This window comes from Bos javanicus, chromosome 25 (assembly GCF_032452875.1).
Source record: "Bos javanicus breed banteng chromosome 25, ARS-OSU_banteng_1.0, whole genome shotgun sequence".
In the NCBI taxonomy this organism is placed as follows: Eukaryota; Metazoa; Chordata; class Mammalia; order Artiodactyla; family Bovidae; genus Bos; species Bos javanicus.
Window position 1 is genome coordinate 21,734,741 of NC_083892.1, and position 25,415 is coordinate 21,760,155.

General features: G+C 44.4%; 1 protein-coding gene across 3 annotated transcripts in view; it reads left to right on the forward strand.

Moving 5' to 3' along the window:
- PRKCB (protein kinase C beta) overlaps nt 1-25,415 on the forward strand; it is a 375,130-nt gene that overhangs the window by 255,939 nt on the left and 93,776 nt on the right. For all 3 annotated transcript variants that reach the window (XM_061401446.1, XM_061401448.1, XM_061401449.1), the window contains 4 exons: nt 1,955-2,111; nt 3,537-3,671; nt 15,559-15,655; nt 24,775-24,921. In XM_061401446.1, coding sequence (XP_061257430.1) covers nt 1,955-2,111; nt 3,537-3,671; nt 15,559-15,655; nt 24,775-24,921 — 536 coding nt within the window. The remainder of the gene's footprint in view (nt 1-1,954; nt 2,112-3,536; nt 3,672-15,558; nt 15,656-24,774; nt 24,922-25,415) is intronic.

Below are 25,415 nucleotides of genomic sequence, written 5' to 3' on the forward strand. Positions count from 1 at the left end.
TTAACTTCTTCCCGTTTCTCCAGACTGATGTCTTATGCTGCCTCATCCTTCTTATACTCAGTTGCATCCCAGACTGTTGACCTTCTTCTTCCTTTCCCTGCTAAACCTCCTTTACCCAGGGTGTTCTTGGGCACAGGTGGAGCCTAGCTGTAATGCTGCTGTTTTTCCAGCCCTCTCACCCTGGGCTGTCTAGGCGCTGGTTAATGGGTGCTGCCTGGATAAATAGGTCATTTTGGTTTAGAGGGCAATTCTTTCTCTTTTATTAATAGCTTTTACTTTTTTATTAATTACCTTTTATTGGAGTGTAGTTGCTTTATGATATTGTGTTAGCTTCTACTGCATAGCAAAATGAATCAGCTATACATATACACATACCCCTCCCTCTTGGATTCCCCTCTTATTTAGGTCACCATGGTGCATTAAGTAGAGTTCCCTGTGCTGTACTGCATGTTCATATCAGTTGCCTGTTTTTCTTTTTGAATTCAGATAAAATGCACCATTAACCATTTTTAAGTGTATAGCTTAGTGGCATTTACTGAATTAACAGTTTTGGGCAACCATCGTTTCTATCTAGTTCCAAGGAATTTTTGTCACCCTTAAAGGAAACCCCATAACCGTTAGGTAGTAACTCCCATTCCACCTACCACCAACTCCTGGCAGCTGCTAGTCTGCTGTCTCTTTGGATTTACCTGTTCTGGATGTTTCATGTAAATGGAATCATAGAATATGTAAATTTTTATGTCAGAGTATACACATGTTCATAGCAGCACCTTTTACAATAGTCAAAAGTTGATCAGCTGATGAATGGATAAACAAAATTTGATATATTCATGCAAGCAGATATTCAGTTCAGTTCAGTTGCTCAGTTGTGTCCAACTCTCTGCGACCCCATGAACCGCAGCACACCAGGTCTCCCTGTCCATCACCAACTCCCGGAGTTCACTCAAACTCATGTCCATTGTGTCAGTGATGCCATCCAACCATCTCATCCTCTGTCGTCCCCTTCTCCTCCTGCCCTCAATCTTTCTCAGTGTCAGGATCTTTTCAAACGAGTCAGCTCTTCGCATTAGGTGGCCAAAATACTGGAGTTTCAGCTTCAACATCAGTCCTTCCAATGACCACCCAGGACTGATTTCCTTTAGGATGGATTGGTTGGATCTTCTCGCAGTCCAAGGGACTCTCAAGAGTCTTCTATTCAACCATAAATGAAGTACAATATGTAGGATCCTAGAAAGGATTAAGCTAATTGGAAGAAACTAATTTTTCTTGGAGGCCTTTTGGAAAACAAACTAAAAAAATTTATGGTTAATCTAGGGGAAGGGCAGTTTGAAAGTCAGAAATCAATTTTAAACCAACATAGAGTCTACATCTTTTCAGTTTATCTCACTTCGTATGCCTCTTAGCTGTTGGTGTTAATAAATGAAGATTCCCAGTAAATAAATGTGATGCCAGGAAACCTTTTCACAGGTTCTACAACCATCACTGGTTGGCACTTTAACTTTTGGGGGTTCAGTTCAGTTCAGTTGCTCAGTTGTGTCCGACTCTGCAACCCCATGAACCACAGCACGCCAGGCTTCCCTGTCCATCACCAACTGCTGGAGTCTATCCAAACCCATGTCCATTGAGTCAGTGATGCCATCCAACCGTCTCATCCTCTGTCATCCCCTTCTCCTCCTGCCCTCAATCTTTCCCAGCATCAGGGTCTTTTCAAATGAGTCAGCTCTTCGCATCAGGTGGCCAAAGTATTGGAGTTTCAGCTTCAACATCAGTCCTTCTAATGAACACCTACGACCGATCTCCTTTAGGATGGACTGGTTGGATCTCCTTGCAGTCCAAGGGACTCTCAAGAGTCTTCTCCAACACCACAGTTCAAAAGCATCAATTCTTTGGCACTCAGCTTTCTTTATAGATATTAATGCTAAAACTGGTTTGTTTATTTTCTTTCTGTTTTTAGTAAGAGATGCTAAAAACCTTGTACCTATGGATCCTAATGGCTTGTCAGATCCTTACGTGAAACTGAAACTGATTCCTGATCCCAAGAGTGAGAGCAAGCAGAAGACCAAGACCATCAAGTGCTCCCTCAACCCCGAGTGGAACGAAACATTTAGATTGTAAGTTAAAATTACTGCATCCCAGTCTGGGTGGCAAGGTTGGGTTGTGGACCACCTGAGATTGGGAAGGTCCTTTAACAGCCTGTCTTTCCTTTCCTCTGTCCCTGACTCCTCCTCTCCCTCCCTTTCTCCCTTCCTCTCTTCCTTCTTTCCTTCCTCTCCACCTGCAGTTTTGCATTGCAAGCCAAGTAAAAATTGGAGCTTTTTTCATATACAGTATTGAGAATGTCTCTGATGTGGGGGAGTGGAAAATACTGTGATGTGTTGCTAGGTGAAGCCAAATTGTGGGAGTTGCTCTGGGTCTCAGCAAACATAGAATGCAACCCATAGGGTGTGGGGATGACCTGCTTAGGGCTGTGTGTGTGGCTGATGCTGGGCCAGCCACCAGCCACCTGCTGGGAGCTGTTTGCTAGCTGCCATGCAGGGTCTTCCCTGGCTAGTGCTCCAAGAACATGGCATCACTTTTTGATGCATCTGAGCTAACAATTATGAGATACATCAGCCGACAGTTACTGAGCACGTGCTGTTTATAACAAGCACTGTATTAAGGGATCTGGCTTCACTAGTCATTTCATCCCCATTTTACCAACGGAGCTTTAAGAGGTTAAAGAACAGGCCAGTATCCCACAACAAGAACAGGGTAGGATGGGATTCAGTGACAGTCCAACTCCAGGGAAAAGTGAATGTGTTAATTGCTCAGTTGTATCCAACTCTTTGTGACCCCATGGATTGTATCCTGTCAGGTTCCTCTGTCCATGGAACTTCCTAGGTAAGAATATTGGAGTGCGTAGCCATTCCCTTCTCTAGAGGATCTTCCTGACCCAGGGATAGAACCCTAGTCTCCTGCACTGCAGGTAGATTCTTTACTGTCTGAGCCACCAGGGAAGCCCTCCAACTTCAGGGATCATGGGCCAAAAGCATGACTTCTTGTGGTGCCCTGTTTCCTCCTTCCCCTCTCAGAGCAAAACTGGGGGCTCATCTCAGCCTCCATCAAGGACATGCCCTAGAACAATTTTCCCCAGACTGGCCCCAGCAAGGCTCTTTCCTTCATACATTTCCTCAACCTCATTATCAACCTGCATGTGTGCAAACACTCACATAATTACAGGACTGGCATTCATAGTTCTTAGAGTGACTGTGTCAGTAGGATTTCCTGAACATCGTGGATCCTGGACATACGGCAGCGCAAGTGGTTAGAACTGCCTGGTCAGAGCTCGCCTGGGTCCTCTTCCTGTTTAACCACAGGCTGTAAAACAGAAAAGCTCTGCCTCCCTAGGGAGCTTGCCCGGGATGAAAACTGAATTTGTTTCTTGCAACAGCTTGTAATCTTTAAACGTTGCTACCTTCAGGCTTTGCCTCTTGTACATTTCATATGCTTGAGAAATCACGGTAACCTCACTGACTTTTTTTTTTCCCTCCTTGCAGCCAGCTGAAAGAATCGGACAAAGACAGGAGACTGTCTGTAGAGATTTGGGATTGGGATCTGACCAGCAGAAATGACTTCATGGGATCTTTGTCATTTGGGATTTCTGAACTGCAGAAAGCTGGTGTTGATGGCTGGTAAGGAAGCTTTCACTTTGAGAGCAACAGTACAGCTTGATCCATCGAAACCTGAGATCAAGAATGGTTCCCTTTTTCTCCTAAAGACTGAAGCAGAATCACAAGTGAAAGCTGGTAGATTGGCTCTGCCACATCAGTTCAGTTCAGTCGCTCAGTTGTGTCCGACTCTTTGCGACCCCATGAGTCGCAGCACGCTAGGCCTCCCTGTCCATCACCAACTCCCAACTCCCACAGTTCACTCAAACTCGTGTCCATCGAGTCGGTGATGCCATCCAGCCATCTCATCCTCTGTCGTCCCCTTCTCCTCCTGCCCCCAATCCCTCCCAGCATCAGGGTCTTTTCCAGTGAGTCAACTCTTCGCATGAGGTGGCCAAAGTTTTGGAGTTTCAGCTTTAGCATCAATCCTTCCAATGAACACCCAGGACTGATCTCCTTTAGAATGGACTGGTTGGATCTCCTTGCAGTCCAAGGGACTCTCAAGAGTCTTCTCCAACACCACAGTTCAAAAGCATCAATTCTTCGGCACTCAGCTTTCTTCACAGTCCAACTCTCACATCGATATATAACCACTGGAAAAACCATAGCCTTGACTAGACGGACCTTTGTTGGCAAAGTAATGTCTCTGCTTTTGAATATGCTATCTAGGTTGGTCATAACTTTCCTTCCAAGGAGTAAGCGTCTTTTAATTTCATGGCTGCAGTCACCATCTGCAGTGATTTTGGAGCCCCCAAAAATAAAGTCTGACACTGTTTCCACTGTTTCCCCATCTATTTCCCATGAAGTGATAGGACCAGATGCCATGATCTTCGTTTTCTGAATGTTGAGCTTTAAGCCAACTTTTTCACTCTCCTCTTTCACTTTCATCAAGAGGCTTTTGAGTTCCTCTTCACTTTCTGCCATAAGGGTGGTGTCACCTGCATATCTGAGGTTATTGATATTTCTCCTGGCAATCTTGATTCCAGCTTGTGCTTCTTCCAGTCCAGCGTTTCTCATGATGTACTCTGCATGTAAGTTAAATAAACAATATACAGCCTTGACGAACTCCTTTTCCTATTTGGAACCAGTCTGTTGTTCCATGTCCAGTTCTAACTGTTGCTTCCTGACCTGCATATAGGTTTCTCAAGAGGCAGGTCAGGTGGTCTGGTATTCCCATCTCTTTCAGAATTTTCCACAGTTTATTGTGATCCACACAGTCAAAGGCTTTGGCATAGTCAATAAAGCAGAAATAGATGTTTTTCTGGAATTCTCTTGCTTTTTCCATGATCCAGTGGATATTGGCAATTTGATCTCTGGTTCCTCTGCCTTTTCTAAAACCAGCTTGAACATCTGGAAGTTCACGGTTCACGTATTGCTGAAGCCTGGCTTGGTAAATTTTGAGCATTACTTTACTAGCATGTGAGATGAGTGCAATTGTGCAGTAGTTTGAGCATTCTTTGGCATTGCCTTTCTTTGGGATTGCCGTATAGATAACATTTTATTTAGTCCTCATGCAAAAATTCCATGGACAGAGGAGCCTGGTAGGCTACAGTCCATGGAGTCACAAAGAGTCGGACATGACTGAGCAACTTCACTTTCCTAGACTTTTCCGTGCAAAAAAAAAAAAAAAGAAAGAATTAGTTGTCAGTATTTTCAAACTCAGGAAATTTTCAATAAAAGTTTGGGCCTACAGGGTAACAAGTGAGAACAGCTGAGTAGTTAATACTGACTTTTGACAGGATGTGGTGGTGGTGGTGGTCTAGTCGGCTAAGTTGTATCTAACTCTTATCACTCCATGGACTGTAGCCCACCAGGCTCCTCTGTCTATGAAATGTTTCAGGCAGGAACACTGGAGTGGGTTGCTGTTTTCCTATTCCATAGGATCTTCTTGGCCCAGGGATTGAACCCAGGTCTCCTACATTGCAGGCAGATTCTTTAGTGATGGAGCAACCAGGGAATCCCATTTGCTGCAGTCCTCATTAGTCCCTATGGTTTTACATCTGTCCCACTTTACACAACAGTATGACTTAAGAGGCCCCATGAGCACTAAAATGGCTCTCACACTGTATTTAAAAGGTATGTTTAATTCACTGTTAGATTTTGACTCCTTAAGAAGATGCCTCTTCACTGGGACTGCTTACCAAGCCTGGCCACCACAGTACTGGGGGGTTACTGTCACTCACGCTAAATTGCTTCAGTTCTTTCTGACTCTTTGTGATCTTGTGGACCCGCCAGGCTCCTCTGTCCATGGCGATTCTCCAGGCAAGAATACTGGAGTGGGTTGCTATGTCCTCCTCCGGGGGATCTTCCTGACCCAGGGATGGAACCCTCATCTGTTATATCTGCTGCATTGTCAGGTGGGTTCTTTACCACTAGCGCCACCTGGGAAGTCCTGGTTACTTTCACAGTCAGCTGCAGTATCTCCCTTGTTCTGGCATGTTTGCTTCTAACAACAACAACATCTTTGCCCAATATTCCCGGCGAAGAGGCTGGGTAGGTCCTCTTTGGTGACTGTTTCTTTCCCAGTTATCTGAGCAGAGGAGTCAGAAGAGATGGTCCACCTTGACACTAGAACTATGGGAGAAGTAGTAATTTGGCAGGGGTCCTGTCTCTTTAAGAGAAATTGTGTCATTTCTGAATGGTCCTTGCTCTGGACTTTTTCAGTTATAAGTGAAAGACAATCAGAACCAAACTGGTTTAGCAAGAAAGAGAATGGATCATCGGAAGCTCACAAGGGACCTCACGTCCTTTCCATTGTCCGTCTTACAACTTCCTTGTCTCTCCTCCACATTTATCATAGGCATTTATTCACTTTATTTATTTGTGCTCACTCCATCCTAGTCATTAGAAATATATCAAGTATAAGACAGACATGCCCTTGTAAAACTTAGCTTCTAGAAAAGAATGCGAAACCTTGAAGAAGAAATCATACAAATAACTAATCAGTGACTACATGGTGAGAGACGTGAAAGGATGCAGAAGCTGAGACCATAAAAAAAGTGTGCTGAAAAGTTCACTTGTACCCTTTTGGGGGAACTTATCTACAAACAAACAGAGTTACAGAAGCAGAAGACAAACTTATGGTTACTGGGGGTGGAGGGGAGGATAGGAGGGATAAATTAGGAGATTGGGATTGATATAGACACATTACTATACATAAAATGGGGCTTCCCAGGTAACTCTGGTATGCCTGCCAATGCAGGAGACATGGATTCGATATCTGGGTCAGGAAGATACCCTGGAGAAGAAAATGGCAACCCACTCCAGTATTCTTGTATGGAAAATCCAGTATTCTTGTCTGGAAAATCCCATGGACAGAGGAGCCTGGTTGGCTACAGTCCATGGGGTCACAAAGTCAGACATGAAAGAGCAGGCACGCACATTCTATATATAAAATAGATAACTATTAATAATAAGTACCTACTGTATAGCACAAGGAAGTCTACCCAGTGTTCTGTAATGACCTATATGGAAAAAGAATCTAAAAAACAGTGGATATAGGTATATGTATAATTAATACACTTTGCTGTACAGCAGAAACTAATCAACATTATAAATCAAATATACTCCAATACAATTTTTTTTTAAAATTTAAAAAGAAGTGTGCTAAAGCCCAATCACAAAAGTTAAAGACATAATTCTCATAAAAAAAGATAATGAGCATTTGTTAAAGTTTTCCTTGGCTCATGAGTGAGGAAGCTGGGAAGATGAATGCCTAATTCTATAGGTTTGAGGAATTTTTTTCGGGCTTCCCTGGTGGCTCAGATGGTAAAGAATGGGTTTGATCTCTGGACCAGGAAAATCCCCTGGAGAAGGGAATGGCTACCCAGTATTCTTGCCTGGAGAATTCCACGGGCAGAGGAGCCTGGTGGGCTGTAGAGAGTTGGACAGAGAGTTGGACACAACTGAGCAACTAACACTTTCACTTATACTTTCAGACAAAGGAATGCTGAAATAACTTGGCTAAGTTAGATGTAAAACTGGCTGCTGTTAAACAGGGCAGTAAAATCACAATTTTGGAGGTTATTGTATCTACCAGACCGAAGAACAAAATCTCACCTCGGATTTCTAAAAGTTGACATCTGTCTTTGCAGACTTGGGAGACCATCTGTATCTTACTGGATTGTGAATAATAAATAATAGGACCAAGAGGAAGGAGATAACTAATTAGAAAATGCTCAAGCATGACATTAAAAGGTCACACCATCATCCTTTTGCCTCTTCCCCAAGTTCTGGATAATTTTTCTTGACGTCTGGATGATTTGACTTTGCAGGCTCTCAGCATTGCTACTCAGATTGCTTGTTCCTTCCTCTTTAAATCAAGTGTAAAGAGGTTAAACAGAAAGAATGCATGATCCCTGGGGGTATAAATGAGACAGGAGAGAACATAATAATAATAATTATGATAACAATAGCTGCCTCTTATTGACTCTTTCTAGTGCCAGGCTCTGGGCTGATCTCTTCCCAGGTGTCCTGAAGTCATACATTGATACAGTGTTAGTCAGATGTGGGGAAAAAATATAGCTGCTTTATTTTCTATAATGGACCTAGACTTTCTTATGCGGTTTTGTGACCTCCTGGAGGCCGAGGAGAAGGGAACCTTCACTGTAGATGGTGGCTTCTGGGCTTCATTGCTGCAGGGTGATCAACCCTGCCTGGTCCCTGAACCAGCACCCACAGAGGCAGGACAGTTCTCTCCCCAAGCCCCCAGCTGTGGGGGCATCCTTCTGGCTTCGTGCTGGAGTCTCAGGTCCTCGGCTGTTGCCTCTGATTGTGAGGTCCCTTCACAGTGCCTGTCCTCTTTGTCCCGCCCCGTGGGCCACTGCCAGGCCCCACCCTGATCAGCGCTTCCATGACCTCTCATTTTTTGAGTCTCCTGCGTGGAGATCCAGGAGCTCCATCTCAGAGCCCTCTGTCTTTCCCTCTGCAGCTGCTGCTATGCTTGTGGCCCTCCGTGCAGGTCTCTGCCCAGGGCTCTGGAGGCAGGGGGCCCAAGCCCTCTGCTTTCACCCTGTCCTCCCCTGCCTCCTTCACGTGGTTCTCCAGACCCCTAAGGGCAGGGCTGTCTCCCACAAGGGCCACATCCTTCTTCCTGGGCCAGCGCCCGCCATGTCTCCTCCCCTGAAGCAAACGGCAGAGTGCAGAGAGGACAGAATGGCTTGATGATAAGGGACGGGTCACCAGGAGTAAGTCCAAATACGACTGCATTTACACTTCCATCAGCTTTTAATTCTCCCAGCACTGCTGGGTGGAACATTGTTCCCTGGATCAGAGTAGTTTATCGGGGGGTGAGGTGCACACAGCACATCAGTAACAGTGCTGGAGATCAGGTCCAGGTCTCTGTGATGCCAGCATCTAAGCACCTACACATCCCATTCTACCCCCGGTATGGTGGGGGCCTAGAAGGCAGACTGGAAGCTTGGCTCTTCTGACCAGTTAGATGCCTTGTGACCTCAGACTTCGCCACCTGTACCACAGCCTTCTTAGCAGGTCTGATTCCATTCATCAGGAGTAATTATAGCAACCTGCCTCCATCTGTCTCTTGGGATAGTTGCAAAGTTGATGAAATAATAGTAGGAAGGGAACTTCTACAAAAATAAAAGCCCTCTTCAGATGCTGTAGATAAAAGTCCTCTTCAGATGTAGGGCCATGTAGGGCCAAGATATCTATGATGCTGTCTTACCTTGAAATATACCAAATGCTAGAAATTTGGGTTCTTGACCCAGGTATTTTTTTTTTTAACAGATATATTTTTTTAAACATTTATTCATTCATCTGCATTGGGTCTTAGTTGCGTCATGTGGGATCTTTCATTGTGGCACACGGACTCTGTAGTTGGGGTGAACAGGCTAAGTTGCTCCATGGCACGTGGGATCTTAGTTCCCCGACCAGGAATTGAACCCACGCCCCCTGCATTGCAAGGTGGATTCTAAACCACCAGACCACCGGGGAAGTCCCAACCCAGGAATTCTTTTAACCCTGTGCGATCTAGGGTGTGTCCCATTCCCTCTGTGAGACTCAGTGTGCCCCTCTGGAAGGGGACGAGCGCTCGCTGCTCTTCTGCGGTTCTCATTTAAGGCCGCCTGGCAGAAACAGCAAGGAACGCGTCCAGATGTGACGCACCAGCCCTGGGCCCGCATCTGCTGCTCTGCTGCCAGTTCTGTGTCTGTTGTCAAACCCTCTCCTTTGTTTCTAATTTTGTGTCTTTATACCGTGTTCTTTCCTTCCCCTTGTTTTTTCAGAAGTTTATCTGTTTCACTGTTGTTGTTGTTTTTTTTTACTTCTTCAAAGAGTCTGGGATTTGTATATCAGTTCTGTGTTTCTGTTTTCTCCTTTCCCGTAGGTTTGTTTTGTGGTTGTCTTTGAATTTCAGTTGAATATTTGGCTAATTTATTTTTTTCTCTCTTAACTTATGCTGCTCTTTAAAAATAACAGGCAAGCATTGGCGGGAACAGAAATTTCTGTTTTGATACATCGCATTGAGCTTTTGTGGCTTACTCGAAGTTTGCAGTTGTATTTTTAATTTTCTTTCTAACATGCTTTTCCTTAGGCATGTTTTATAGCTAGAGGCTATAACTTAACTTAAAGTCTTAACTTTTTGTTTACCTTTTTATTACTAATGTTCAGTGACAGTTTTTGTGCTTTATAGCCAGAGAATATGGCCTGTGCATTTTTCATGTTTTCCTTGCCATTCTTTTTTTTTTTTCAATTTAGCTTAGTGTATGGTCAGTGTTGCTAATTGTTCTGTGTACATTTCAATAGAAAGATTTATTTACTATTTGTAATCTTGGGCAACATCTTTTTAGTAGCCTCACATATCCCATTCTTATAGCTATGCCTCAACTTACATAATAATATTCTTATTATAAGATGTGCAATGTTTACCTATATAAATAATTCTACAGTAAATATACTTATAAGTGAAACCTTTGCTTTAAATATCTCAGTCGCTAAGTTGTGTCCGACTTTTGTGACCCCATGGACTGTCCATGGGATTTTCTAAGCAAGAATACTAGAATGGGTTGCCATTTCCTTCTCAGGGGGATCTTCCCGATGCAAGGATCAAACCTGTGTCTCCTGCATTAGCAGGCAGATTCTTTATCACTGAACCAGCTGGGAAGCCCTTGCCTTAATTATTTCCTAATAAATTCTTAAGCCTAGAATCAGTAGCTTTGAGGATATATGCATTATTAAAGTATTTACCATATTGTTCTATCATTTTTTTCAATTAATTTACATTCTCACCAGTGCTGTGTGAGACTTTTCCTTTCACCCACGCTTGTCAACATCCGGTATTATAAATTTCAAAGATGATGCAGAAGCTATACATATTTTGTTACTAAATATATATATATATTTAGATAATATACATGCATAATGTGATATACATTTTATATGTACTTTAATAATATAAATGTTTATTATTTACATACATTTGTTACTAATTACGTTGAATGCTTTCATTTGTATATTGCCTTTTTTTTGTTTTCATAAGCGACTGTGTACTGTGTTTTGCCTGTTATTTTCTTACTAATTTAGACGTTTTTATATAAGAGGGATAATACTGTCTTTGCTGAAATATGCGTTGCAATATTCCCTTCTTTCATGTTGTATGTTAATTTTGGGAATATGCATTTTTTTCTTAGTGGTATATAAAACATTCCATTCAAATCTAATTAGCATAATAAATATCAAGCCAACTGCCAGGAAAAGTTCTCAAGTTTGTCCTCTAATGCCCTAATTGTTCACTGGATTATCCATCCTAGTGTTCACTGTCTCCAATGGATTTTAAAACTTAGAATTATATATATATATTTTTCTGAAAGTAGTTTTTCCTAAGTTCAAATTGTTCCTGCTTCATAGACGCATTCACCTCTTGGAACTCACTGAAAATATGAGTTAGATATTGTTTGGAATTTTGTTTCTTTTGACACTGGTTCTGTTTCATGGAAACTGGATTCCTCGTTGTTTCTCTTTATTTGAGAGAGGTTCTTCATGTGCCCTCCATATAGAATGGTGAGCATAGAAATGTGAGTGTGTGTGTATGTGTTAGTCGCTCAGTCATGTCTGACTCTTTGCAACCCCATGGACTGTAACGGTCCAGGCGCCTCTGTCCGTGGCATTCGCCAGGCAAGAACTCTGGAGTGGGTTGCCGTGCCCTTCTCCAGGGGATCTTCCCGACCCAGGGATTGAACCTAGTTCTCTTGCATTTCAGGCAGATTCTTTACCGTCTGAGCTACCAGGGAAGCCCAAGAAACCTGAGTGTCCTGTTCTAATCTATCATATCCAGATGAAGGGACAAAGAAGTCTTTTGTATTTTTGAAATTCTTCTTTGTCAGGTCTGGGGTCCCGGTCCTGTAGATACCGGGGGGAGGGCTATGACCTGAGACAGCTGCACAGCAGGCAGCCCTGCTACCTGATGGTGGGGCATCTTCTGCCTGCTGGGTTTGTGCATCTCAAAGCTGGAAGGGATCCCTGTTCCTCCTTTCTGATGGCTTCACTGTCCATATCCAGAGGCCATAGTGACAGCGTACTGGCCACAGCGAATGTGAGGGGTGGGGGGCTCCTGTTTTGACCAATGCCCCAGGCGCTGGTGTGTCCTGTACCTCCTGAATATGGATCAAAATTGGTGATCCTCATCCTATCTCTGGTGGTCTGATCCAGGGTTGCTAGTGGGGTCCTGTGAGGTTCCCATTGACTGATCACAGCTGGTCAATCCCTCTTAACATATATCTTCCAAAATACTTTCTACTCCAAATGGATTAGATAGTGCATGGTTGAGATGCTGGCCATATAGAACTGTAACTGGACAAAACTATTCTTCTGTTGGTGTTGCTTCAGTTCTTGAGTTTGCTGCAGAGAAAGTCTCAGAGGGCCCTGATGTATTCTAAATGCTCTTTAACCCTTGCTGTTTGCTGAGCTCCCATTTTAACAAAGTAGGGGGGCAGGCGTTAGTCTCAGAGCCTTTGGTAAGCAATACCATCTACTTGGTTTTTTTTTTTTTTTCACTTTTTATTAGAGTATCATTGCTTTACAGTGTTATGTCATTTTCGGCTGTACAACAAAGTGAATCAGCCACATGTATGAGTAACTTTGATTTGCATGTGTTTAATTTTTCACAGATACGTACTTTCTGCTTAACAAATGATATTGGTTTTCTTTACAAGGAAGAGATATAGAGTGTCCTTTTAAAGTGAATTTATTATTTAAAAAAGAGGTGATTAAATGAAAGCATTAAGTTGATAATAACATTCAGATTTAGCAAAATCCACAAAGGTGAATGAATTTTGCCAAAGACTGCTCCATGCTCTCTTACTAGCACTTTAATTTGTGGAACTTCCTGGAAGTCCCTGCTTTGTGGATAGCACCCTTCTTGATTTCAAGCAAAGATACAGATGTTCTCTTATTTTTATATTTCTTTGGGTAATTTCAGTGGAAGTTTGGAAGATGAGCATTGACTATTAAATGTGGAGGCATCTGGGCTCAAACTGGCATCTTGGCTTTGAGTCACCTATCTGTCTATTTTTAGAAGCTGCCGAGGAAGATTTGTGAATGGAGAAAAACATTGTGATGAAAACTGTAAATTTTGCTTAGGAAGTCTTTGGGAGTGAGGAATTTGGGGTTCTTTTTTCGCCCAATGACTTAATTGTCTTTGGAATGTCCCTTTTCCTTCCTCACGCTCATCTCAGTCTGACTAGATGAAAATATCTTTGTGGTCTAGAAACAAATTGAAACCATTTTGTTTATTATAATAATATGAATATCAGTAACAATGATGATGATGCCTTTTATTAAACACTTGCTAAATGCCAGATTTTATTTTCTTGGGCTCCAAAATCGCTGCATGGTGACTGCAGCCATGAAATTAAAAGACACTTGCTCCTTGGAAGAAAAGCTATGACCAACCTAGACAGCATTTTGAAAAGCAGAGACATTACTTTGCCAACAAAGGTCTGTATAGTCAAAGCTATGGTTTTTCCAGCAGTCACACATGGATGTGAGAGTTGGACCATAAAGAAGGCTGAGCGCCAAAGAATTGATGCTTTTGAACTGTGGTGTTGGAGAAGACTCTTGAGAGTCCCTTGGACTGCATGGATATCCAACCAGTCCATCCTAAAGGAAATCAGTCCTGAATATTAATTGAAAGAACTGATGCTGAAGCTGAAACTCCAGTACTTTGACTACCTGATGTGAAGAGCCGACTCTGATGCCGGTAAAGATTGAAGGCAGAAGGAGAAGGGGATGACAGAGAACAAGATGGTTGGATGGCATTACCGACTCAGTGGACATGAGTTTGAACAAGCTCCAGGAGACGAAGGACAGAGAAGCCTTGCATGCTGCAGTCCATGGGGTCACAAGGAGACGGACACGACTGAGTAACAACAAAATGCCAGCCACCAGGCTTATCATCTTACATACATCATCACGTGTCAACTTCACCATGATCCTATGGAAAAGGCTTTTATTCCTGTTTATAGATGAGAAGAATCAAGGCTCGAGGGATCTTCCTAGCTCATTCAATTACCCAAAGAGGCAAGGGAAGAGGTGAAATTTGGACCCAGGCATGGTTTGACTCCAGGACTTGTGTACTTTCTCAGGAGCTTGACTACCAGACACTTTGGGAAGGTGTCTGTGTAGAAAAACAGCATCATTGAGTGAAGTCCATAGTCTTCCAAGCGCTGCCGAGTGCTGAGTGGCAAGGTGGCAGTGTGTTACAGTGGAAGGGGGTAGGAATGCTGGGACAGCGAGATACAGTGATACAGCGTGATACATCAGCCTTCTTTCAGAATCAGAAAGCACTTTCTTGTTGTCAGTCACTAAGTCGTGTCCGATTCTTTGCGACCTCATGAATTGCAGCACGCCAGGCTTCTCTGCTTCACTATCTCCTAGAATTTGCTCAAACTCATGTCCATTGAGTTGGTAATGCTATCTAGCCATCTCAACTTCTCTTCTTGCCCTCAATCTTTCCCAGCATCAAGGTCTTTCCTAATGAGTGGGCTCTTTGCATCAGGCTGCTGAAGTATTGGAGCTTCAGCATCAGTCCTTCCAATGAATAATCACTTGATTGGTTTGATCTCCTTGCTGTCCAAGGGACTCAGGAGTCTTCTCCAGCACCACAATTCAAAAGCATTAGTTCTTCAACACTCAGCTTTCTTTATGGTCCAACTCTAACATCCATTAATGGGCCCCACAAAATGGATAGAAACAATGGCTGTTATAACCAAGAAAATCCTGTGTGTCTATGTGTGTGTACAGGCTGACAAAGAACTTTGCATTCTATAAACATATTTTTTCTGATGTCTTTCTGATGGTTATAAAAATATAAATGAGGGAAGAGCTAGGGAGTGTGGAATTGACATGTAAATACTGTTATATTTAAAATGGATAATCAACAGAGTCATACTGTATAGCACAGGGAACTTTGCTCAATGTTATGTGGCAGCCTGGATGGGAGGGGAGTTTAGGGGAGAATGGACACATGTATGTGTGTGTGTGTATATATATATATTTATATGGCTGAGTCCCTTTTCCATCCACCTGAAACTATTACAACATTGTTAATCAGCTATACTCCAATATAAAACAAAAAGTTAAAAAGAAAAGCAAACCTCTTCCTGGAAAACCAACGGGGAATTTGAGTTTTTTGCATATGAGCCACCTGTTCTCCTTGTGTGGCCCTGCAATAAACCTTTCTCTGCTCCAAACAAAAGTTTCTCTGCACATACATACACATAATATACCTACCTACACACACACACCCACACCCACACACACACACAGATACATCCCCAAACCAAACACCCATCAACACATGTTTTTAAAGCAGTTTTCTGTAGACCCCTCTCCCTTATCCTAATCATCAGAATATGAAGTAGCATCATGGAGTTTGTCTTTCCTTTGCTCCCTTTAGGTTTAAGTTACTGAGCCAGGAGGAAGGCGAGTACTTCAACGTGCCCGTGCCACCGGAAGGCAGTGAGGGCAACGAGGAACTGCGACAGAAATTCGAGGTGAGATGTGTTTCTTTCAGCATCGGTGGGAACCAGCTGAGTCTGCCTCCGTACTGTTTTTCTTGTTCGTGGTGTGATTTCTACCAAGGCCTTTCACGATCCTGGGCCTTGGAAATGTTGTTCCACCTCCCAGAAAACTACATATCCTTCAAGATCTCAATTAAGTGTTCCCTGCCTTCTGACATCATTCTGCCTCCTTGTCTTCAATCAGATTTAGACCTTTCCTTAAACGTGTTCATTCGCTACCTGGGTCATTTGGATGGTGGCTTGGACAGGAATGTCAGTAACAATGAATGAAAACAGTGGATAAGGTAGTGATTATATTCTAGAAGCTGAGTCAAGTAGGCTTGCTGAGGTCTGGAATTTGGATTTGGATCTGTTGTCGGTGGGATGGTGCTGTATTAACGCATGGAATTAACTGTGCTTGAAATACCTTTAGGTGCATCTTCCCAAGATTAAGAGCCCTTGGCTCTGACCTTGGGCAGTAGCGCTGGTCTGTTTCTACCCCAGGCAAACCCCTTCTCCCCTGTGGGGCCACATAAACTCCATTTTCCAGGAGTTTGGGATGTATATGGGATGCAAAGGTGTGTAGGACATATCCCAGTTTTACAAAGAAAATGCTTTGGAGAAATAGGTTTGAGTTCTTTCATTAAGTGTGTATTGAGTGATTTTAAAGTAGTTTCATAAGGGAAAACTCATTATTTTGTTCACAGGAACTTAATATACGAAGTCTGATGGGAAATCATCAATTCTAGATAAGCAATGATGGTCTACTAACTCTGAAAAATTGTATGAAATATCTAAAATGAAATAGGTTACTGTCATTGTTATTCGTCCAGTAATCACGCAAGCAAATAGAAGCAGAACGTGACCAGGTAAAGTTCTGTGACAGGTCCATGGTGCTTTGAGAAGATGTAAGAGGGAAATATAACATCTGAGAGGGCAGGGAAGGAGCCTCTGAGGAAACAAAACAGGAGGTTAACCAAGTAAAGGGGGGGAAAAGCCTTTCATTCCAAGAGGAGAGCAGATATAAAGGCCCTGTGTTGGGCGATCTGTTGCAACTATGGGATGCTCAAAGATGGCCAGTGTGGCTGGAGCAGAGAGAGCAAAGTCTGAGTTCAAAGTGCGGCTGGGAGGTGGTGGGGGTCAGAGTAGTGCTGGCTTTGGCAAGGGTTTGGGCATTTATTCCAAGAACCCTCTTAGAGTCCCCTCAGCTAGATAGAAATAGTACTTGGATCCTGACCCTTGTCTTGAGCCTGCACCCTCCGTAAAACCTGGTGATGGTTCTGACCCAGTGGGACTTCCCATCATGGAAGCAAGTGGAGTAAACATGTTGGCCGTGGGCTCATCAGTCATTCTCCAGGGAACTCGATCACAGGTTCATCCTCACAGGGCCACTCAAGCCCAAATGAGTGGATGAAAGTTAAGAACTGGACACTGGGAACTTCCCCGCTGGTCCAGTGGTTAAGAATTCGCCTGCCAATCCAGGGGACACGGATTTGATCCCTGGTCTGACAAGATCCCACGTGCTGCGGGGCAGCTAAGCCTGGACACCACAACCACGGAGTCTGGGTGCTGAAAATACTGAAGCCTGAGCCCCTAGAGCCTGTGCTCCGCAACAAGAGAAGCCTCTGCAACGAGAAGTCCGAGGACTGCAGCCAAAGAGTAGCCGCTGCTCGCTGCAACTAAAGCAAAGCCCGTGTGCAGCAGCGAAGACTCAGCATAGCCAAAAATAAATAAATAAATAAAAAAGAACTGGACACTGATTTTTTTTTTTTTTAAAAAGGTAGGACTGGAGGGCAGGCCTTCCACAGAGCTCTTTCCAGTTCCTTCCCTCAACTTTCTGATGGAGTGGTGTCCGTTTGCTGCGGAGTTAAAAATGTCCTCTTGTGGATGAAAAAAAGAAAATAAGACCAGTGTTTTCTTATATAAAATGAAGTCTCAGTTTTGCAAAATAATTTCTTCTGTCTTAGGGCAGCTGGGGTGACATTTCAGAACACCCAGGAAAACATTTCTTACATGAACAGAGCATTTGTCTGGGCCAGTTACTGGCTTGAAGGAAAGGACTGTTTTATCTGCGTGCAACAAAACGTGTCCCTTTATTTCCCGAAAGAGCCTGCAAACGCTTGTTTATGCCTGAGTGGTAATCGCTCCACACCATAGTTTGTTGATTAAAAAAATGTTTCCAAGAGACCGAAAATTGTTCCCAGACACATAGAGGAATTTCAGTTGACCTTGAACGTGAGAAATGTAATCCCTGTGCAATAACCAATTAGCACCCAGAATGACTCAGAAATTACTTTCAAGCCTCTTATCTGGAGAAATTCTGAGTGATGGTAAAATCGAGCTGCAGAAATTGGCATAATAGAATTTCATGGTAGGGTGAGCTTGGTGAAGTTACTGCTCGTGGTCTGTTTCAGGACGTCGGAGGAGGCTGTTTGGGGACTTCTGTCCGGCCATGGTCTTGCTGATAGGCTGGGGAAAGCTCCACCATTTTGCTTGGTTCCAAATGGGTCTTCTGAGAGTTGTAGACATTTTTTTTGGGTGGTTGATTTTTAAATTTTTTATTAATAGTTATTTTTAATTAATTGATTATTGGTTTACAATAATGGTTTGGTTTCTGTCACACATCAACATGAATTAACCACAGGTGTACATATATCCTTTGCCTCTCCAAATCCCTCCCATTCCCTCCCACCTCCCGCTCATTCCCACCCTTCTAGATTATTCCAGAGTCCCAGTTTGAGTTCCTGAGTCATACAGAAAATTCCCATTGGCTATCTATTTACAGAGAAATTTTTGATTTAATAAAATGCTCACTGCTGCTGCTGCTGCTGCTAAGTCGCTTCAGTCTCTCTATGTGCCTTTTATTAAGTGTTTTAGAAGTATTAACTCATATAATTCAATCCTTACAGCCACCTTGACTGGTTGGTACTCCTATCATCCCCCTTTATCTTTTACAGATGAGGAAACTGAGGCCCAGAGAGGTTAAGCAACTTTCTAACATCCCTCAGCTGGTCGCTGTCTCACTTTGAGTTTCCCCAGAAACAGACTCTCAGGATTCAAGTCCACATGGTTTCTTTAGGGGCTTCTCAGGTGGCGCTAGTGGTAAAGAACCTACCTGCCGTGCTGGAGACATAAGAGACTCAGGTTCACTCCCTGGGTTGAGAAGATCCCCTGGAGGAGGGAGTGGCAACCCACTCCAGTATCCTTGCCTGGAGAATTCCATGGACAGAGGAGCTTGGCAGTGACGCCGAGAAGCATCTAGCGTAGTGAGGACGTGAGGCAGGGAGAGGAAGCGAGTTGGGAAAGGATGTACTATCAGCAAGATACCACTGTGGGCAACTGGAGTTTAATCCTGCTTTAGCTGGGGTTTAGCGTGGGTCACAGGGTTTCCAGTCAAGGAGCAAGCAGCTGAATTGTTATCCACCAGTCCCGCTTCCATCACTGGCTGCTTCTGGGGAATTAGCTTGTCAGCGGTTTCAACTTGGCCTGCCAGTGGACTATACTTGCTCCTGCAGTCAGGAAATGAGCCTGTAGACAGAGTCACAGGTGTCAGCGGCCAGCAGCCCAGGTGTAGAGGGGCGGGGGACGGGGCGCCAAAGGGTCTTGGCTGGATGACTGGGGCTACAGCTGTGCAGCGTAGCCTGTGCTGTTCAGGTGGTTCGAGAGCCAGCTTGCCTGCATTTGAGTCCCAGCTCTTCCCTTCCTTGCTGGGTGCTGAAGGCAAGTTACTTTATCTCTGAGCTTTTGATTCCCCATCTGCAAAGTGGGGGTATCATGATACTTCTGCTCTCTGGAGGGTCTGTGGCAGTGAATGAAACAATGCACTTTAAACAGTCTGGGGACTTCTCTGGTGCTCCAGTGACTAAGACTCTGTGCTCCCAGGGCAGGGGTTGGGGTTCCAACCCCTGGTCAGGGAACTAGATCCCGCATGTTGCAACTAAGACCTGGTGCAGCCAAATAAAAAAATTGAATAAATAAATCAGCCTGGCATGTGATATTATTCAGATGTCAGCCCATCATTATCATCCTCCCAGAATACATGCAGAATAAATAATGCTCCAGACCTGCCCCTCCTGGTCTTTGGAAGGGCTGCTTGGGGGTTCAGAGCATCAGCGTGGACTTGTAGTCTACTGGGGTCTCTGCCACCACTGTTGGGTGTGAAAGTGCCCTAGGAGCTCCTTGCAGAGGGTAGGGGTGGTAGAGGAGTTTAGTTTAAGCCAATACAGGCATTCTTCATCTGAAACGGAGCCCTGAAGCCTGGCAGCCCAGGTGCCTTCACCCTCCCCTGGTGCAGCCTGGCAAGAGGCAGGGCTCTTTCTCAGAAGCACCTCTGTCTGCTCTCCCTTTGAGCGCTGAGTCCTGGGGCTCTAAATTGCAGACATGAAAAGGCGACCATTAGTGTATCCTGTTTCTGAAGGCATATTCAGCCCAGCAAGACAGAAGATCATTTAAATTTGGGCCTCAGTTTTAAAATGTGTTTGCTCTTCGATGGAGGACCTTGCTAGGCACAAGGTGGCTGGGAGTTCAGAGGGACACAGGACAGGATTCTTGTTCTCCAAAGATCACAAGCCCAAAAGTGTCTAGGATCTGGGCATTTAACAAGGAGTGGGGAGAGCTTGGTGTGAGACAGCAGGGCTGGTGGTGAGAGCGGTAAATGAGATAAACTGGAGCCCGAATGTCCCGTCTACAGGCACGGTGGCTTATGGATGGGCCCAGTGTTGCCAGATCTACTTCTTTAGAAGAAGCAAGGATTTGGGTTTTTAATATGGTATCTTCACCCCACTCCAGTACTCCTGCCTGGAAAATCCCATGGATGGAGGAGCCTGGTGGGCTGCAGACCATGGGGTCGCTAAGAGTTGGACACGACTGAGTGACTTCACTTTCACTTTTCACTTTCTTGCATTGGAGAAGGAAATGGCAACCCACTCAAGTGTTCTTGCCTGGAGAATCCCAGGGATGGGGCAGTCTGGTGGGCTGCCGTATATGGGGTTGCACAGAGTCAGACATGACTGAAGTGACTTAGCAGCAGCAGCAGCAGCTTCTAATTTTTAACAGATGTCAAGCAATGTAAATATTAGTGCAGACCAGGCCAACAGGCTATTAGACTTCTGATCTAGCATGTAGAGGCTAAGATAACATGCTTAGTTCAGGCTCTGATCACAAAAAGCCATAGCCTGACATTTATTTCTCATAGTTCTGGAGGCTGGAGAGTCTAGGGTCAAGGTGCTGGCAGAATTGTCTGGTGAGAGTCTGCTTCCTGGTCCATAGTCATCTTATCACTGTGTCCTCACATGTGAAAGGGGCAAAGGAACTCTCTAGGGTCTCTTTAATTGGGGCACTAATCCCATCCGTGAGGGCTCCACTCTCATGACCTAATCCCCTCCTGCAGGCCCCACCTCCTAACACCATCACCTTTGAGGGTTAGAATGTCAGCATGTGTCAGCTTTGGGGAGGACACAGACATCCGTCTACAGCATAAGCCCACTTTACCTAAGAGGAAAGTCACACAAGCAAATTGAGATGGAGTGTGGAATTCAGAAGAGAGAAGGTTTCTTGCAGGACTGAGGAATGAAGCTGTTTCCCACTTGCTGCTCCTTGAAGAATAGGAAAAAATTTTTCCTCTAAGCAATCAAAGGGAGAAATGGGAGAGTGAGCATGCCTCACTCCTTCCCCTTCAGGGGGTGTGCTGGGCCCTGCAGGTGGAGGGAAGCAGATCTCAGGGCTGGAACAGGGACTGGGAACCAGGCACGGTCAGGACATGGATCTTCATGGGCTGGAGATTGGAGTGTGTGAATCAGGTGGGCCCCGAGTCAGGGTTCAGAGACATCATAATAAAGCAAGGGGATGGTGGCGGCGGGGAGGGAGATAGTGGGGCAGGAGGGAGGGAGGGGACGTGTTTGGATCAGGACAGCCAGGGAAAATCTCTGGGAGCTGGAGGGTGAGGATTTGGGATGATAGGAAGACATGGCCTCCAAAAGCAATGTGGCTTCTGTTCTAGACTCTTTTCTTTCTTTCTTAAATGCTTTTAAAAAATATGAACCATTTTTAAAGTCTTTATTGAATTTGTTACAAATTGTTTCTGTTTTATGTTTTGGTTTTTTGACCCCAAGGCATGTGGGATCTTAACTCCCGGACCAGGGATCAAACCCACACTCCCTGCGTTGAAACGTGAAATCTTAACCACTGGACCACCAGGGAGGTCCCTAAGCTCTTTTCTTGTTTACGGTTTCCCTGGCTATCTGCTTTTAACTACCCCTTCCATGCCTTAACCCTCAAATCCATCTCCAGTTCTTATGTCATTTCTTAACCCGAAACCCACATGATACAACTGCTCACTGGGTATTTATTTACACTGGGTTGTCCCAGAGACACTTAAATCTCGACAAATCTTTATTAAAAAATAACTGGACCAAGAATCCTCTCGAATACCTTGCTAGTAGCCAAAATGCGGAGACAACACAAATGCCTGTAAACAAGAGAATGAACTTAAACAGTGAATGCTACTCAGCAGTACAAAAGCAAACCACTGATTCGTGCATGCAGCAAACGACGTGAGTGAATTTCAAGACCATTATGATGAGTGAGAGAAGCCAGGCGCGAAAAACGACATACCCCATGGAGGAAAACTTAACACTCTCACAGTACGTCTGATGCCAAGCGTATGGGTTTTCCATCCCAAGAAATTCTCCAGTTCTCTGTGGACACCAACTAGGTGTTCTCCAGTTTAATTCAGTTTGGACACTAGCTGCTCAGAGTCAGCACAAACCTCATAGGTTAAGGGCTCATTCCTACAGGACATCCCCCCTGCAACTTTCTTTTTTTTTTTTTAATTTTATTTTATTTTTAAACTTTACAATATTGTATTAGTTTTGCCAAATATCGAAATGAATCTGCCACAGGTATACATGTGTTCCCCATCCTGAACCCTCCTCCCTTCTCCCTCCCCATATCATCCCTCTGGGTCATCCCAGTGCACAAGCCCCAAGCATCCAGTTTCGTGCATTGAACCTGGACTGGCAACTCGTTTCATACATGATACTATACATGTTTCATTGCCATTCTCCCAAATCTTCCCACCCTCTCCCTGTCCAACAGAGTCCATAAGACTGATCTATACATCAGTGTCTCTTTTGCTGTCTCATACACAGGGTTATTGTTACCATCTTTCTAAATTCCATATATATGCGTTAGTATACTGTATTGGTGTTTTTCTTTCTGGCTTACTTCACTCTGTATAATAGGCTCCAGTTTCATCCACCTCATTAGAACTGATTCAAATGTATTCTTTTTAATGGCTGAGTAATACTCCATTGTGTATATGTACCACAGCTTTCTTATCCATTCATTTGCTGATGGACATCTAGGTTGCTTCCATGTCCTGGCTATTATAAACAGTGCTGCGATGAACATTGGGGTACACGTGTCTCTTTCCCTTCTGGTTTCCTCAGTGTGTATGCCCAGCAGTGGGATTGCTGGGTCATAACGCAGTTCTGTTTCCAGTTTTTTAAGGAATCTCCACACTGTTCTCCATAGTGGCTGTACTAGTTTGCATTCCCACCAACAGTGTAAGAGGGTTCCCTTTTCTCCACACCCTCTCCAGCATTTATTGCTTGTAGATTTTTGGATCGCAGCCATTCTGACTGGCATGAAATGGTACCTCATAGTGGTTTTGATTTGCATTTCTCTGATAATGAGTGATGTTGAGCATCTTTTCATGTGTTTGTTAGCCATCTGTATGTCTTCTTTGGAGAAATGTCTGTTTAGTTCTTTGGCCCATTTTTTGATTGGGTCATTTATTTTTCTGGAGTTGAACTGTAGGAGTTGCTTGTATATTTTTGAGATTAGTTGTTTGTCAGTTGCTTCATTTGCTCCCCCTGCAACTTTAGACTCCAATTATAAATATGCTGGTCTCCTATTCTCCCCTGATTTCACGGAATTTGTTGCCATTCGGAGGCATCATTTTGCTATTCACAACAGCAAGCCTCTCCCCGATTGCATTGAGGACCAACGTGGGCCTCATCCATCCATTATCCTACAAAATATGTAGCTGGAAACTTTGCTGGTTGTCTGGGATATTGTGGAATATAAGACATACTCCCTGCCCTGGAAGGTTTCCAGTCTGTTGGGAAAACAAGCGAACAGACAGTTAACCTGCAGCATAAATGGAGAGTGAGGTGGATGAAGGGAGCAGATAGGGACGTCTTATCCAGACAGAGAATCCAGGAAGACTTCCCCGAGAAAGTGAGAATGTGGAGCAGAGAATGTGGGTAACTAGGTTGGTGAAGGGGAGAGAATAATCATCCATACGGGAGCAATAGTAAGTGTAAAGGCTCTGAGGTAGGAGGGCCCTGGGACTCTAGGATGTGAAAGGACAATGAAGCTGGGTTTGTAGGGAAGAAGGACCCAAGAAGTGAAGAGATTGGAAAAGTGGGGAGAGCCTGATCAGACTGGGTCATCTGGGCCCATGAAAGCACCAGGGATCTTAAAAATGCTGGGTCACTACTGAAGCATTTTAAGCTTGGTTGACTTGGTTGAGTGTGAAGGAGCAGAAGTCCCAGTGTGTGTGTTAGCCACTCTTGTCCAACTCCTTGTGACCCCACGGACTGTAGCCCGCCAGGCTCCTCTGTCTTTGGAATTCTCCAGGCCAGAATACTGAGGTGGGTTGCCATTCCCTTCTCCAGGGGATCTTCCCAATCCAGGAATCAAACCTGAGTGTCCTCCATTGCAGGAAGATTCTTTACCATCTGAGCCAGGGAAGCCGTGAAAGTCACAGTTGCTGCATGTAAAGCCCAGTGTGGAGGGAGCCAGGGTGGGTTGTCCAGGTGAGAGATGATGACAGGTGGAGATGGAAGGAGGAAGGAATTCTCAAGACAGCTGGGAGGAAGCAATGACAGTTTCTGGTGGTGGACGAGACACGAGGGATAAAAGAAACATGGAGGTGCCAAGTCTGGCCTTCGCGTTTTGAGTTTGCACTGTGGATACTGGGCTGTGCTTTTCACCGAGTCAGGGGCATAAGTTGCAGGATCCACAGCTTGCCACCGCGCTTGAGTTTGAACACTTAACGCAGGCATCCTCCAACTCTGACGATGTTTTCTATGTGCTTCTCCCTCCAGAGAGCCAAGATCGGTCCTGGGCCCAAGACTCCTGAAGAAAAGACGACCAACACCATCTCCAAATTTGACAACAACGGCAACAGGGACCGGATGAAACTGACCGATTTTAACTTCCTGATGGTGCTGGGAAAAGGCAGCTTTGGCAAGGTACAGTGTGGCTGGGTGGAGGCACCTGCTGCAGAAGGAACCAGCTAACAAGGCAGGCACATTTGCTGTTCATATGGGGCTTATGTTCCAGGGAGGGAGAGAGTGAAAAGTAAATAGAGCTACACTCCAGTTGGTAACCAGTACTGTGAAGGAAATAAATGGAGTGCTGTGTCACAGGCAGATAAAGAAGGGACCCACTCATGGGACGAATTGAGAGAGTATCTTTGACATAAATACATGACCATGTATAAAGTAGATAGCTAGTGGTTCCCTCTGCTCTACGGCACAGGGAGCTCATCTCTGTGCTCTGTGATAACCTAGAGGGGTGGGATGGGGGGCTGCTGGGAGGGAAGCTCAAGAGGGAGGGGTTTTACATATACTTACAACTGATTCACATGGTTGTACAGCAGAAACTAGCACACCACTGTAAAGCAATTATACTCTGATTAAAAGGTAAGTTTTTAAAAAAGAAAGGACCTACTCAGACTGAGAAA